The sequence below is a fragment of the Corvus kubaryi genome, unplaced genomic scaffold, assembly GCF_017639235.1.
Source record: "Corvus kubaryi isolate FWS band 111438036 unplaced genomic scaffold, C.kubaryi_AGA036_p1.0 37398, whole genome shotgun sequence".
NCBI lineage: Eukaryota > Metazoa > Chordata > Aves > Passeriformes > Corvidae > Corvus > Corvus kubaryi.
The window spans coordinates 1,147,896-1,165,544 of record NW_024581137.1 but is presented as its reverse complement, the minus strand read 5'-3'; the positions used below and the strand labels follow the sequence as shown (position 1 = coordinate 1,165,544).

Here is a 17,649-nt window from a genome sequence, read left to right as displayed (position 1 = left end):
TTCCTTTCTTCTTGTAATTCAAATTCTCCCTCATCCTCACAAGAAAAACCTGTCTTCTTCCCAAGACATCCAGCCATGTAAAAATTGAAAAGTGATGAAATGGAGAAGGGATCCCCAGCTGAAAAGAACTGCAAAGTGTTTTGCTGGAAAGAAAAAGACATTCCTTGAATAAGCAATATGAATGTCATAGCCATTACACTCTAATATTCATCTTATACTTGTGCCCTAAGCTTCTGCTCTAAAGCATCAGCTTAAAGCTCATATATTTTCCTTTATGAACAGTTAAGAAGGTTAAATCCATGAAGAGCTGGAAAGAGAACTTCACAAACATAGGCAGTGGTGACAGTTTGAGCGGTTATTTTTATTGTAAAAAAATTTAGCAATGCTAAAACTTTGCAGGAGGTAACAGCAATTATCAAAGACATTTTAATGGGTACAGTGAAGGAAAACTTTCAAGGCTGGTAATAGTTTATGTCACTGTTGTTGAGTTCTTTTGGAAGATGAGTCTTTCTACTGAGGAGAACATGCCATTTCCCCTTCTTTTTTCCATACTTTGATGCAACGTGTCAATAATATCTAGAGGAAGCTATTTTTATTGGGAATGGGTTTTAACACCTGGCTATGTATCAAAGATTTTTACAGAAAACTATCTTTACAAAAAAATGCTCCTTAGTTTTTACAGCTGTACAAAATGGGGGCAACCAGACTCTGCGGGGAGGATCACTTCCCTCCCTTTCTTTCCAGCAAGATACACAAAGATCAGATCAGCATCACAGGATAAGCTGGGTTATTCTTGACAATAGAAAACTCATGTTATTCGAGTACTATCAGGTGCAACATGAGCACACTGCAAGAGACAGCAAGCAAAATTTAGACCCACTGACAGAAGCTAGGGCTCTGCAAGACCCAGATTTATGTACTGCAGCTTCACAGAATGCTCCCAGATGGGTGCAAAAGCAGTGGAACAAAGGAAAACACAACCCAAAACAAGCCCTTCAGAGATAGCACAATGGAAACATCCTATTTGTACTCAGTTCTGGAGGGTTTATAAGCTATTCAAAAGAAGCTGCCTGTCCGGAAGTTGTGCTGCTGGGAGGTGCTGGACCCGAATTAGTACAAGCTCAGCTCCAGCATTTCAGTGCTCATTAGTATGTATCCAGCTCTTAGTTACATTGTTCAAATATTTACTCCACGCTCCCCCGACTCCTTCAGGGCACAGTAGGGCCTCAGCCTTCCTTTCACAGCACTGCACAGTGCTGACCCCAAGCAACAGAGAAGCCAGTGAGGATAGGTGCTCTACTGGATCTCAGGCATAAATGAGGCAGAGGTGTGAGGGTGGGAAGGCCGAAGGCAGCCTTAGCTACAATGACCATGAGATGCTGATGTTGTCAAAGACAACAGGAAGGCCTTGTACCATAAGTATGAAATGGGAAAATGTGAGCCTGCTGCTGAATGGGGCAAGGGAGCCCAGTGACAAAGGACAGGAAAAAGGCTGAGGTGATGTAATAGTGCCTCCTTTGCCTCAGTCTTTCTTTACTAGCAGGACAAACCTTCAGGGGCCAGAGAAGATGGTGAAAAACTCCAGCAAGGAATAGGTACCCTTGGTAGAAGAGGATCAGCACAGGGAAGGACTCTTAAGTAAACGGGTCATACCTGAGTCCATGGCCCCTGGCACGATGCATCCACGAGTGCCAAGGGAGGTGGGTGATGTCACTGTGAGGCCACTCTCAGTCTTTAAAAGAGATTATGGTGGTTGAGAGATGTGCCTCATGACTGGAGGAATGCAAATGCCACTCCTACCTTTAAAAGGAACAGGGCTGAGGGAAGGTGAAAGAGCAACTGATCCAGGAAACCATTTCCAGTCACATGAAAGACAAGGTGATCAGTAGTGCTGAACATAGGTTCACCATGGGGAAACTGCTTGACCAACCTGATACACACCTACAGTGAAATGACTGGCTTGGTAAATGAGGGGAAAGCAGAGGGTACTTCACTAAGGCCTTTGGTTCTGTTTCTCAAGATCCTCAGACACTCTTGATGTAGGAGCGGAGTGTGGATCTAATCAACGTGTACAAAATCCTGAATGGATAGTGTAAAGAAAACGGAGCCAGGTTCTTCTCAGTGGTGCCGAGGACAGGACAAGAGGCAACAGGCACAAGCTCAAATACAGGAAGTTCCCGCTGAACATCAGGGAACAGCTTCTCACTGTGATGGTGATTAAGCACTGGCACAGGTTATCTAGAGAGGTTGCTGAGGCTTTATCCTTGGAGATACTGAAAACTGCAGCAATATCACCTTGCCCCTCTAGCCCTTTTGAGAACTCCTGTCTTACATTAGTATTCCATGCTTCTCAGTCATCAAACACTAGATCATGTGAAGGACCTGATGCAGAACAGTGCTAGATTAGGTTTGCAGAGATATGAAATCATTCATCTTCTCTGTTATGTGAGCTGCTTCCAGTGCTGAGCACCTGGGCATCCATCTGAGGGTCAGAGGAACTTGAGGAGAGACATCTGGCACTCCCCTGTTCTCCCTTTCACCCAAATATATTCCAAAACTTTTAGAAAAAAACCCCAGCAGCATGGTGGTCCTGCCTCCACCACCACAGCACTAGAACACAGAAGCGGGCACACTCATATAATGAGATCTATTTTTTCCACCTTTTTTGTTCTCCATTGCCTCGAACCCAATCCATTGCTTCCCAGCTGCGGCTGTGGTGGTCATAATCACTGCAGAGTCTCCAGTGTTTTACATACTGATGCATTGGCTCTCAGAGAAAAAAGGACCACAGCTGAACACACCCAGGCTATACATTATAAAGACAAGATATTAAGTGATCTATCTCTGCAAATCTGCTGAAAATTTGAAATCCTTCTTCCTGGACAACTCATGATACCAGAAAATGGTGGAAAAACAGAAAATAGGAACAGCTTCATGTGCCTGGAAGAATTTCCAGAGTGTCATCTGTCTCATTATGAATTTGGGAATAGGGTTCCTTGCAAAATTCTGCAAGAGAAAAAACTTCTCAGGGGCTACTCAAGGTTTCTGGAAAAAGAACTCTATAGAATCCCAGAGGCTTGCTTTCCACAACTTCCTTCAGTTCATCTGAATGTATCTGGTTTTGTGCCTACATTTCTGTATGTGGATAAAACACAGTTTCAAGCAAGAACACACCACATGACTACTGAAAACACTAAGATTATGGTAATTCACGACTAAGACTCTACTGAGAACAGAATGAATACATGAATCACATACAATTTTCTGATTTTCTCAATGCAGCGGCAGCTCATGTATCTAAAGCTGAAGATGGTACAAATTGCCTGTTAGGTTCTTCCCTGAACGTGTAAGAAAACATTTGTACACATTGCACATAATTAAGTTGTTGGGCTGCTTGCTTTCCTAGGCAGGCATCCTAAACAGAAGAAAGGACTTTTAATTATTACAGCTTTTCACTTTTTAGTCTTGCAGGTTGCAAATGCAATTTATATACATAGCCAAGAGAAGATTTTCCAATATAAATTGTAATTTTTCAGTGTAACTGGAAGACAGTAGAGTGTTACAGACAACATCATAGGAGTAAAGCTAACTGTAAAATTGCAGAGAAGACTTCTCTGAAAAAGAACTGAGGCAAACTGCAATGACATCTTTCCCTACATACTGAATATTCAGATTCCTTTTCTCAAGTATTTTTCTTAGTTTTCTTGACAACTGGACGCACACTGTTTACCAACAAGACTAATCAGCAGCTGGAAACACAACTGTAATTTAGTCTGCATATTAACTGAAGCTGTAGTAGGTATATTTTCAGTAACAGCTTGGAACTTTAGGTCATTAAAATCATTAACAAGCTTGAAGATATGAATGACTCATCTACTTAAGTGCTTTCATAAAGAAACTGAGCCATGCATTCATTTGCTTATACAGCTGTTTTTGCCGTTTATCAGTGTCATGCTTATAATTTAAGTAATTTAGCCACTTGAAATTTTAAAACAGCGTATTGCAATGTCCCAGCATTTAAATGATCAAGAAATAACTGCAAAATTATGTTCACTGTCTAGATAGACGAGTATCAAAAGAGGTAAAAAAGAGAACCCAACTCTAAGTGTATAAAAGTTTAAACAGAATAACTCCAGTGACCTTTTTACTTTTGTCCTACTGACACTGTATGCAGTGAGACAATACATTTGACATTCATGCATGGGGGCCTTACAGCTGATTAAAGGCACAAGCAGGGTTTTACTCTGAACAAGCTCTCAGCTCATTCTGTGGATTGAAGGTGCATTAGTGGCTGGCCCACAGCAAGCTCTTGGAGTGAAACCCCAGCTTACACTGACCTAAAGGAAATGATGAATCCTGAGATCCCTTTGGGAGCCACACCAAAGCATTGCTTCAAAGGCACACTCCTCACTGGGCTACAACACTAATTGAGATACAACCTCCAAGTACCAGAGGCACTCTCACCATTTGGTTCTCTGCTGAGTACCTACTTTGTACACAGAAACTGCTTCTTCATTTCTCACAACTGCTTTCAAACATTTGCCACTAAATGTACTACAGCCTCCTCTCTGATTTACCTCTGAGGAAATCTGAAATAAATAATATATCCATTTATTTCATGCCCTTGCTAATTGTTTCCGGAACAGCTAGAGTAGTTCAAACCATACTTGATGATTTATGAGCTTTTAGACTTGTCCATATGAATTTTTCTATGAGATCATAAAGTTTAATTCCTTTAAATTAAGAATAAAATAAACTTCTTTACCACAGCAGCAGAAGAAAACTAAACACAAAATCTAAAAGTGAAGGACATGCAGACCAGATGTGGAAGTTTAAGATATTAATGGAAAGATAATTTCTCTTTAAAAACCTAACAAATTGATATAGATTTTATCTCAAAAACCTCCTGGGGAACAGTCTATGAGATAGCGTAGGCTATCAAACGAAGAAGAAAAATATTTTTCACCAACTCTGAGGTTTTTTCACTTGTATTTGAGAATTCCATTCAGTTTTTCTAAAAAGTAATGCCAACCTCCCTTTCTAACAGTGTTCTCTCTTGCAGCAGATCTCCCAGATACCCTTTCATTTGCAGTAATTAATTATTTTTTCTTTTTTTTAAAATAGAAATGTAGTATTCCCCTAAAATATCAGTTTAGTTAGGCATGTCAGACATTGTCCTCTATTATCAAATAAAATAGTGTACTGAAAATAGCAACACACATTTTACTCCTTAGAGCACACCTACCTACCAGTAACTTCCAGCATCTTTCCACCCCTCAGTGGGTTTAGAAGGGCGTAGAACTTCCCTCTACATCTTCACCTTCTCCTGACACCCCAAATGCCACAAAACCATGAAATAACTCTCATACATGCATTTTTCAACCCAGTATTTCCATATGATTTAGTCTTCCAGGCATAACATGCTATAGATACACCTCATAGCTTTGGAGAGGGAGGAAAATACACAACGTCTAGCTTTACAGGGCATTCATTATAGCAGAATGCAGACTTAACTAAATTTAATATTGAGAAAAAGCTTGAAAAATCACATTTTTAGCGTACAAAAACCTACAGAGACCTTTCTATTAGTAAAGACTTCCAGAAGTCTTTACTAATAGAACAGAACAACGCAGAGCAAATTTGGTATCATTCTTTCACAGCAATGGAATTTTGAATCCTTTGTGAAAAGCTATTTAAGAAGCATCCAACAACATGCATCTGAGCAAATTCCTGCAATGCATCCGACAAAGACAAATTAGCCAGTTCAGACACAGCAAATGAGTAGAATATTACTGCTATTTTGCAACTACTATTATTTCAAATATTGTGTATAAAAGAGTTGGATGATTCCACCTTAAATTCAAAAAGATTCCTTGAAATGTTAAGGAAAGACAATCAGTGAAGCAGCTTTGAAACAGCATGGAACATATTTAAAACCTCAAATGACCTTAAATCTAGACATAAAGAGAGAATTCCTTGTGACTTTGGCCAAATCTGTGTGTTCTTTGTACTCATTTCTGCTCAGAGAAGAAAAAACCTCCAGAACAAAAGCAGACTTTAAACAGAAGTGAAGAATACTCTATAAATAGCTGAAGACTGAACACTGTCTGACCAGCTCGAAGGGATCTAGGGAGTTAGTGGGATCTACCATACTGTTAACCCTGTTCAGTCAGCCTGGCAAACCTCACTGGAGAGCAAATGTTAAGATCCAGATAAACTGTTTCATAGCTGTTTTAGAAGGGAGGTGTCTCCCCAGTGGAAAAACACTGGCACATTAAGCTGAAAAAGAAAGTAGAATTCTGCATTTCCTCCCCACAGGAAGCACTTCTTTCCCCTCACTTGACTAAATGACTTGTCCACAGCAATTCTGCTCTTGAACATAAGATGGCTGGTAATTTTCTCATATGAGGAGACACTGAAGAGCAGCAAGTGGCCATCATAGTAACTTGCTTTTTGAGCCACGGGTAACAAATAGGCCTCAAAGTTCTTCCGGTTGCTGCAGATACAAAAACTAGTTTTCCTCTTAAAAGGTATTTCACATGGTGGAAAAAACCCAACTCTTTGCCCTGCCCTTCCCCTCTGAGAAAACACACAGACAAGCACTGCCTGCAGCTGACAGCTTACTCAGGGCAGAAGTCATGCTGAATCTCCCATTCTGCTTTAATAACAAGAAAAAAAAAAGCAAGCAGTTCCTCTTATCAGAGAGCTTAAAAATTATATTCTGTAATAGTTTAAAATTAATTACAGAGTAATTCAGCATTTTATAAGAAAACCCAATGATGCTTAACCTCATTAGTGAGAAGACAAATCTCTTGTCTTCTAGTGGCACTGTTACAGGATTTGCACTGTCATAGCCATTTGAATGGTTGTGTTCTCTATTGCAAAAGCCTTCAAACACTCCTTCAAAAGAAAGACTGACTTAGCAAACTATGTTACTTCACTTGCAAATGAAGCACTACTCATTATATATAATATTTATGAGGCCATAGCATAAGAATGACTTTTTTAGAAGTATGTTTACAGCCAAGTGATGTGATTGGCACCTTTTAAAAAAAAGGAATCTAAAGATAATAACTGGGGCAATAAACAAAAACGTTGGCATGTAGATGCAGTTTGAATAGTAATATTTCCAGTTTCCAATTCCTCCTACTGCATTTTTAAATTCTCTGCTGGTAATTATAAAATGTGTCCAATATGATATTGGAACAGTTGAGTTTGTCAGTGACTTCTCTAGACATCTGCAATTACATTCTAATACTGTTGAACTTTTCTGATTTAAAACCCACTTAATTTTCAGGTTTTAGTTAAAACTCCACAGATCAACGAGTAAAGACACTCAGAATAACTCCCCAGTATTTACTGAAGCTTTATGAAAAAGATTGCTATAGGGAAGGAATAACTTAGGATCTTGGACACCACTTCAATCAAATCTATTTTTTGGGAAACAAAGCTACTCAAATGAAACAAAGCATGGTCTGTAACTACACTTTTCAAGTATAAACATCCTTGGCACAGCTTGCTCTTAAAACCATCTTTTGTGCTTTGTAACAAAGACCAAAAGGGTGGGATTTAACTTACCAGATGCAGAAAATTAAAGTCAGCAAAACAACCTATCTCTCCAAACTGCTTTTTCTCTGAGGAGAGGAGGGGATAGAATGACCGGTTCAGAAGTACAAATTAAGAAAGGTCAATTTTACCACAAATGTGGGAGACAAAGACAAAAAGCTGAGAATTAGCCTAAACAGAACACCAGAAACAAAGTACTAGCTATCAAAAAACCAGTGGCTTAATAACCTAAAAAATGTGGTTAAATGGGGAAGGGATGCACCTCAGTTGCCTAAAGCAACCCTAATGAAGCTTTGAAGGTGGTCACTAATCAGATTCTAACCCTAACAGATAAAGATCACTGCTGAAGGACTCCTGATTTTCAGGACATTTGGACAATTTTCAAGAGGGCCTGAAAAAGGCATACCCTCGATACATAAATAAACTATCAACTGAGATCCAGCACTTGTTTCCATTTATTCAATCCTCTAGAACCTGGCTCTACAATTTTCTAGCTGGCAAACTGAAAGTAAGTTGTTGATTCAACGTAGCAGAGGGTAGAGTACTTGGGACTGGACATACTTGAAAAAAAAAATTACCACTAGAGAAAAAATTTAATTAAAATGGCTTCAAAAAGCTATTATTAGCTCAGTACTGATTTTCTCATGTGGAAATTTTGGATAACAAGAGAGCTTTCAAATAAAAACGTTCCTATATGAAAACTTATTTTTAATATATAAGTACAAAAGCAAATTATGCTTTGCATGCCCAGAATCCTCTTCCATTTTAGAGTCTTCATCAAAATCACTTCCAAACAGAAATGACATTAAAATTTTGCAGAACAGCCGGCTCATGTGAAAACAGCAAGATGTGCTGCCAACAGAAGCATTTCTCTTTAGAAGCTGATCCTGGATTTCAGTCTGGACTGTTTCACCATTACTTCTGGGAAAAAAATCTCACTGAAACTGCAGTAATTTTTTAATTGCTTATGTGGACTACAGCAAAGAGTCTGTTTACTTGCAAACAGTTAGAAATGTAAAGAAACTCCGTCATTTAAACATACTCTCCACTTGCAGTAACTGAGAACAATAGTTATGCCAAAAAAACCCCCCAAACCAAAAAACAAATGAACGAACAAAAATCCCAGCCCACCAGGAATCAACAAAAATTTCTGCTTTGGAAGTTGAATGCAATCAATGGTTTTGGGAAGAATGAAGTTGGTGAAAGTTTCAGCTCTTAACACCTCAGAATGCCCCTCTGAATAGCTATTTAAAGAGTACTGTACTGTACAGACTTGGAACATGCTGGCCAGTCCAGGTGTTGTATTACCCACAGAAGTTAAGTTTTAAATGCAAGAAAAAAGTACTTGTATCAACCTTGCAAAATATTCAGTCAGAATTTGGTTACGTAAAAAAATATTAATCACATCTTATTACCTGAAGCATGTTTTCTTCTCCCAAATATTTAATTTAGAATGCTGAATTAGACTGAACTTACAGGAAATTAATCATGGGAGACAAATTTGGGCTGTTTTCAGTGAAACAGACTCTAACAATTTGAAACTTTGTAAATGTAATAATCTATAAAGTTAGAGCCATCACATAATCTGTATTGAGCTTCCTTAACTTGCTTCACCTTAAGAAAAGCATTTCCAGGGAAGCACGTTCAAACTGACAAATGCCATCTATCACTGCGAATTCTTAAAGCAAATCAGCCTTTCCCACAACTGGGAGAGGAGGTGGCTGCCTGTCACGGATCTCTAATTTTGCAGAGTTTAGGTCTGGTTTTTTCCCTACTCAATGATTATACATTCTCTTTAAAGGTTGAGTGGGTTTCCTGCTTTGTTAAGGAGACATATTGGATCTCTCTAAAATAGCAGTGAGATGCCCATTAAAATGCATTAAACTCATTCAAGTAGGAAAACTGCATTTATTTACCAAATTACATCAAGAAACAACGAGCTGCCGCTCCTATCAGACATACTTTGATTGATTTGGGATTCATTATCTCATTGCCAAAATCAGTAAATGGGCCGCATTTGCTTTCTGTAGTCTTCCAGCAATCTTCATTCTACGAAGAGATCTTAAACCCCCTGAACAAGTTGAAAGATTCGACCTCATTCACCAATGCTTAACTGAAGTGCTGCCTCTGCAACACGAACATAGATGGAATAAGCTTTGAGGGAACAGCCTTTGAAATGAGACATTTTCCTCTGTAATCCCACGGCCACTGACACAGCAGGGCCACAGCCAAAACCACAGTGCAGTTTTAGAAATGAACTGATACTCTAGTTCTGGCCAATTCCAGTAATGAACTCTAGTTTTTACTGAGGGAGTCTGAATGAGAGATTTTCAAAAGGACCTCACTATTATGCATGGGAAAACTCTAATGGCTCCAGAAATGTAAGTAGTTTAGCATAACCACGCATCACAGAATTCCGATCACAAGTTTGAAACAATTACATGGGAGAAGGACTATTAATGAGAGCAAAATGAATTTGTATTTTCTTCAGACAAACAACATCTTCCAATTACCTGCAATTGCAAACAATTGTTTACTTTAGCATTTGCTCACTCTGGAACTAAGGTTAATGTTTTCTTAAACATCCAAGCACTGACCACATACAGAAATTTTGATCCTGTTTCCTTTTGCAGTTAGACATCACTGAGTGTCCCCTTAAATAAAATCTATGCCCCCTTAAATAAAATCTATTCTAAGGGAAGGAGGTAATGAAAGATTTAATTCTTAAAATTAACTTCACTCAATGTATTTTTTTCTAGGGTGACCTTACACAGAAGCTCTTTAACAGACACACTGCTTGATGATTAAGTGAGCTATGCTAATGCAACAAATGATCCAGGAGGCACAAAAGGATGACTTTAAATCACCAATATTTCTAAATTTAGATCTTCAGCTTTTCCATACTGTAAAAATCAAATCAACAGCATACTCACATCACCTGGAAAGGAATTTTGGAAGACTTTTCAGTGTAATAACATTACAGCTTTACTAGTGAAACAATGCAATGAGTTGCTTGGGTAAGAAAACAGAGGAACCATCATTCTTTGGCAAAATGGTTGAATTTCTATAATTATTTTGTCAGCCATATTTGAGATGTGCTGCTGGCTATTAAGGGTACTTTCAAGAAGACTTTGACCATATATACCAGCTAGCTCCTTAATACGTTTTGAAGTAGTTTGTCACTGAAATAGTTTTTGAAAAATATCCCAGACTATAACAAATGTGAGGCTGACAGCTTGGGAAGCACTGAGCTGTAAAAAAACTTAGGTCCTAAGATTCTCAAAGTAGAGTGTCTCAAGACAGGGAACTGGAATAAAGCTACAGTGACAGTGAATATACTTGGTTCAATTGGGATAAAAGATGTCATCAACAAAATTTTGCACAGGAATTTGCAGCAGTCTTTTCTGTCAGTAAGGAAGAAAGGAAAACTGTAATTTCTGTCTTCTAGAAGAGTGACTGTTGTAAGGAAGTGCTATTATATTTGAAAGAAAACACTTAGGAATCAAAATATCACTGTTCCTTTTAAAATTCTAGTAAATGGGCACAGAAAAGATAGTTGAGGGATTTCTGAGGCTCTGAGCTCAATTTTCCTTGATTGTGAATTAGCAATGGATGTAGGAGAAAGGCTGCATTTCCCCTCCAGTAGGAGCTACCAGTTTTCTCAAAGATTTTTTCTCCGTGCTTGACAATTTCAGAAGTGGCACCAATCAGAGAAATGATCAAGGTATTCTGTAAGTTTCAAGACTGAAGAGTAACATTAAATGTAAGCGCTAGATCTTTTTTTAAGTGCTGTGTTTCCAGTGTCAGTAACTACTGGAAAGGTGTAGAGGAGCAGCAATGCTTACCAGAAACCAACAGCCCCTGTAGGCCTTATCTAGGAATGAGCTGAGCCAGAAGATAGGAGTACTACGTCATATCTGGACTGCCTTTTTCTTGTTCATCTTTTGTTTTTCAGAGACTGTTCTTACATTATCCTCTTATACGGTATCTCTTTAGCAGATACAACACTGACTGACCATGAAAACATCAATTTAAAGCTTCAAACTTAAAATATAACTGGGATGACAGGTTCCTTTTTATCAATAAGAATTTCCTGCCTAGTAGACACTGGGTCAGCATCTGAACCAGCACTTCGTATGTTTTCCCGCATGCCATTCAAGCTCAATCCTGAATGCAATTTAACAAACTGACATGGAAACTCTTAAGACATGGAGAGGTCAAAAATAAAAAAGTTACTTAAGAAGCTGCTCAAAGACTTTATCCCAGCAAGAACACTACTATGTCTACTTAGCTTCTGAGTGAAGAAATATTGCCAAGCTAACTTACAAACTTTCCTGTATATAAAACAAAAGTTAATTACAAATGCACTTGCTCTGTCTTTTTACACCATTGTTGGGGTTTTTTTAGGAGTTCTAGGTTTTTTTTCTGTTAAAGGAATTTTCTCCCATACTGTTACTAAGACAACAAATCGCTGGGTACTTCAGAAAACAAAGAGCTACCCACTGGGGGTGGGGTGCGCCTGGCTACTCTTTTGTTTCACCTGGGTGTGGGGTCAGTTGGGTCCCGTGTCAAGAGAGAGAGGAAGCTGTTTTTCCTATGGCTGCTTTTCTTTCTGCTGGAGAAAACACTGGGATCCCAAGCCCGCCTTCCCTGCCCCGCTCGGAGCTGCGCCGTGGCCGCCCTGCCCGGCCATTGCTTCCAGCCTTCGCTGCGTTGTAGCCGTGCTCGCCCTGCCTGCCCAGACCTCCGGGGGGTTCTCCGTTTGGATACATCTGGTCTGCCAGCTGGGATTTGTGCTTGTCCCTGCCGTTCCAGCCTGCTGTTCCCAAAGGTCCAGCCGGACACCGGGGCCAGCTGCGCAGGGGTTTGTGAAACCTTTGTTCCATCCCTTCCCGGGATCCCAGGGCACCGGTGCCGCGTGCTCCCCGAGCTCGCTCCGGAGCGCCCCCTGCAGCCGCGGGGGAACCATCGCACCTGCCCTGCTCACCGGGAGCCGCCAGCGCCCCTGCCGGCTGCGAGCGGAACTGCACCCGAGGGGAAAGGGCCCGACAGCCGAGAAGGCTGGGACTGGGTTTGTGATTGTTTGCTGTTACTGCCATAGTTATTGTTGTTTGTTTGACTGGTTCTATATATAATAGTAAAGAACTGTTATTCCTATTTCCCACATCTTTGCCTAAAAGCCCCTTGATTTCAAAATTATAATAACTCGGAGGGAAGGGGGTTGCATCTGCCATTCCAAGGGAGGCTTCTGCCTTCCTTAGCAGACACCTGTCTTTCAAACCAAGACAATCATCTTTGCGGAATAGTATGTAGCAATATTCCTTCATGTGACTCCTTCTTCCCTTAGGTTTCCAGAAACTTGTATGTCTTCTACACAATGAAACATCACAGTATTAGGATGAATTAACAGTGACATGCCACCACCATGCCTTGCTGCTTTCAAGCTGTGCTCTAAAACATTGATCATTTGCTTGCCTTTCCTCTTCCAAACTTCATTTACGAGAGAATTTTTCTTCTATCCATTTGAGACAAATTGAATTATCATAATTTTCAGACTTTTTCCTGAAGAAGTTCAATGATTAGGAATACCCTCTTAAACTAAGAGGCCATGCAAGCTTCCCCATAGCTCCTTCTCCAATAAACCCAACACACAGCAACATTATTACCCCAATCAAAATCTCTCCATGAATGTTGTATGTCACATTCTGTGGCAGTTTTTGCAGTTTCTCTCATACCTTCCTTGTGTGCTAGAACAAAGCTCAGAAAAGTTAAAATACTGCAAGTCAGTTGCTTAAGACCAAATACTTTTATTATCCTCATTAAGGAAAAAGTGTTAGAGCCTAAAGTCTTATGGTTGGAACAGAGTTTGGTTAGAGAGCAGAAAGGAACTACAACACGCATCTGAGTCATGTTTGCACTTTCAGCACCCTGTGGTACAGGATGATGACCCCTGCAATTCTAAATTAAAATCTTGTATTGCTTGCTCTAAATTCTTAAGCTTAAAAACTATTAACAGGTTGCATATTGAGAACCATTCTTTAACATATTTAACATAAGCACTTAGTTTATTAAGTTCTAGTTTACTAGCAAAGTGGTTGATAGTCATCATCCAACAGTCAATACAGGGACACTAAGACATATTCTGAAGAAGAAACTAGCAAGTTTAAATTTCTTTCTGAGTAGAAAAGCATTCCAACAACCTCATTGTTATGAATGACCAATATAAAAGTATCTCAAAAATTTGGGATAAAAAAGCATAGCTTTCCAAAACCATGCTTTATTTTACTCAAAGTGACACTGCAGAGGACATGGTTCTATATCTGACACAGGACTGAGACAATTTTAAAAGAAGTGCAGTTCAGTTGCCTTCAGTTCTTTCTGAACAGGTTATACCCTGGTTCTCAGTAAGACATTTACTAAGACCACTTCCTTAAATAAATCCCAAAACATTGCAGAGATAAGCATTTCACAGGCTTACAAGAAAAAGTTGCCTACATCCATAGGTTAACAACAGATTGCAAATGGCAGATTGTAAAAAAGCATGCTGAATAGTACACAAACACAATGAAACATATCTTCTTACATTTGAAATATTCATACCTGGGTACACTGCCTGTTAAACTTCTTTCACTTGATGATGATGATGATGATCCAGGTCTCTGATCTGTCTTCCTCCCTAGAGTCTCTGTTGCACTAGTCTGAGGTTTTTCACCTTCCTCTCCTGGCTTTTTTTTTTCAGTATCACTTTCATCACTGCCTTCTCCTAAGATGTCATCCACCTGCCAAAGAGTGGAGGAGTCAGTTTATCTTCCAGCAGACTACTCTGTAATAATCTTTCATAATTATTGGATCACTCTTCAGTAATCATTAAGAATGTGCTTCAAGTTTCCTTGGCCTCCTCTGTCAAAATTTAAATTAAACCCCAATGTCTTCAATGCAGTTTCTGTAACAACTAGCAACATTCTATTCAAATACTTATTCTATGCTTAGCTTAAGATAGATACACATATACTCACATGACAGTCACACAGAAAACTATTATAAAAAGAGTGCTGTCTTTTGAAATTAAAGAGATAGATGATTTATACTATCATAACATACTGATGCATACTTTCTACTACATACATTTTATATTATTATAGCATATAGAATCACATGGGCAAGGCATATTAAAATCTCTACTAAGAATTCTTATATTTACAGGTATTCCTTGATACATATATAACTATGAAGAAGTCTATTTCTAAATAATACAGTATGAATGAAACATAATGTACAAACCCCATTTTATCCAGATTATCTGATTGTGCTAATTATTAAGGATAAATCTATCAAAGGGCTTACATATTTTGTTAAATAATTGTTTGGCCTTTACTTTTGAAAAGTTAGCATAGGATTTGATAATCCTCTAAAAATGTGTTGTGACAGGTTCAGTACTGTTGAAACCATCATTAAAAGCAAATCATACTCATGAGCCACCCTAATGAGCTTCAAAAGGTTATATTCTTTTTGGGTTAGCATTCAACCTTGAGAAAGAGATGAAAACATGAGAAAACACAGGTGAAGATCCCACAGGCTCAATTTTTTGTGAATGGCAGAAGACATGGAACTAAGCCATGTGTGAGCATTTCTCTACTGATATTTAAGAATTTTTCCTAGAAGCAGCTTATTTCAACACAAGTTAAAATATGCTTCACTACTACTCTCTGTTCTCCCTAATCCACACCTGCTTTATCAATAAGAAAAATATCTGCATATGAAAATGGGCTAAAAGATTTTATGCTGTTAATCTGTTGCTTTTACATGAATAATCCCAACAGCTAAAAGAAAGCTGTAAGAAAATCACTTATATCTAGTCATTAATAAATGGACCTTTAATTTCTTTGTTTAGCTCATTAAAAGGAACTGCAAACCAGTGCACCACATCTAAATCCAGAAGGCAGTTTCAGGTAGAAACTGTAGGAACTGCTGTGTCAAATCAAATGGCATTAGTCCAAAAATGTTTTTCCTGTGAGCAAAAGTTGTCATATGCATGACAAATAAGAATCATGGAACACAATTAAGGTTCAGGGAGACTGAAAACACTGCTAGAGATAAGCCAACAGTGAACCAAGTAGAAAAATGTGAAGTACACAGGATGGGGATTTTTCTGTGTGTACAGAACGCAGTGAAAGTGTCAAGTGTTTTAAGAGCTACAGCTTGGGATGGCAGGAAGACCCTGCACATACAGCTTTGGTAAAAGACACTCCAGGTAGCTGACATGGCCAGTAATTGACAGCCAAATGGCAGCACAGATCCACAGCTCTGACAACTCCTTTCCTGCAAGTCTTTAACATTTAAACTTACATTCCTTCATTCCAAAAGCAATACTTTTCCAGAAAGTCTTATGTTTAAAACTATGTTCTCAATACAAAGTATGTTAAGGTTTTCAAAGGATAAAGTTAGGCTGATAGACATTCACTATTACAGATGCCTCTCTCAAACTGAAGTTTGAAAGCCTTTTAAAATCTACTTTGTGTGAACAGTTTTGACAGACTAGCAGTCTAGTTATTGCCATGTCTGTTTTTCTTTCATCCTGTACAATAACATTATTTGTTTGAAGTCTGAAATGCCATTTAATATTAAGATTACTAGAATTAGTTGTACACATATATATGCTATTTCTCTGAAAGGCCATATAAAATGCATGTATAAATCACAGAAATATATAAAATTTTGAAAATCATTGCACATGAAAACAATGTGGGATGGTCCCTACAAATCTCTTAAACTAGAAGGGCACCCCAAACATGGATTCCTGCTTAATTATTGGCTAAATTGCAAATGTACTGAAAAATATAAGTATTACATCTTCATCTTCCACAATTCTCAAAAGAAATGGAAAAAACCCCATATTTTCATTGAGGTAGTGAGATCTCAGCCCTTGACACTTGAACAAGTTAATAGGCAAAAAAAGTTCATTAATATCTATACACCAACTACCTATCTATACCTATCACTAACTTTGAATAAATAAGAAAGTTCAAAGAGTAGAGGAAACTTTTAATCTGATTCAGAACATGACAGATATAGATGTGCCAAGTATCAACTATAGCTTCATCGATGGGATTAGATTTTATATAATTAATATAAGTGGAACATGTAACACTTCAGAAGAAAATGCCAGCTAATACCAAATCTTACTGATAAGATACAGTGAAGGGATGCTTACTGCTTTAACACCCATAGCAGCTACCTTTGAAATAGAGTTTTATAATCCAGCAACAATGATTAACATTGAAAAATGATTCATCCCTTGAAAATGACAAAGTTGTTCAATTCAGAAAGAGAGTCAAAAGCCTGACAACTCTTTTAAACACCCAATTATAAAACCAAGTAGAAGTCCTCATCTGACAAAGTTATTTTACTTCTCTCTTAGGAGGAGCAGAGCATACACTCAAGCAAAGTATAAAGACCAAAGAGCAATGAGATTTTTAGTCTCATTCTCTGATGAAGAGCTGAAAAGTACCTAAAGCTTTGCTAAAAGGAAAGTCAGAACTTTCTGTAGTATTAACAAACCAGATCAGCTGAAAGCATTTTCACTCTAGAAGTTGAGTTTACACATTGAAATTGAATCAAGACTCCAAGAAAACACCAAAAAAGAAACTGCTGAGCAACTTCAATTTTTCATGAAGTTAAGTTACAGGCAATGTTTTGATACAGCTTTATGGATATGACAGAGAGCTATCATAATACCTTACATTTTTTCAAGTAGCAACTACATACACAGTAGTGCAAACTACAGATTTAAAAAGAAAAAGGAGCTGTGAATAAACTTTAATTCTTGTTTTTCAACTAGCAAGTACTTTAGGATTCAAGTTTTAATAGAATTGAGAAGCTACCTTAGACAGCCAACAGGACAACACTTGCAACTGCTCAAAAGATCTCTTAAATGTGCTACAATGGTCTGAAACACTTTACAGGAATTAGAGAAGAAAAATCTATAAAAACAATAGGTTTGATAAACAGCTGGAAATTTTGTACTGCACAGAAGATACACATATTTCTGCCCCCCCCCGGGGGGGGGGGGGGGGGGGGGGGGGG

General features: G+C 38.4%; 1 protein-coding gene across 2 annotated transcripts in view; it reads right to left on the bottom strand.

The window, feature by feature from the left end:
- The window catches only part of CTDP1 (CTD phosphatase subunit 1), a 102,437-nt gene that overhangs the window by 18,875 nt on the left and 65,913 nt on the right, over nucleotides 1-17,649 (bottom strand). The window contains exon 12 of one of the 2 annotated variants that reach the window (XM_042042839.1): nucleotides 14,167-14,345. The exons of the other annotated variant lie outside the window; for it this stretch is intronic. Coding sequence (XP_041898773.1) covers nucleotides 14,167-14,345 — 179 coding nt within the window. The remainder of the gene's footprint in view (nucleotides 1-14,166; nucleotides 14,346-17,649) is intronic. 2 annotated transcript variants of the gene reach the window in all.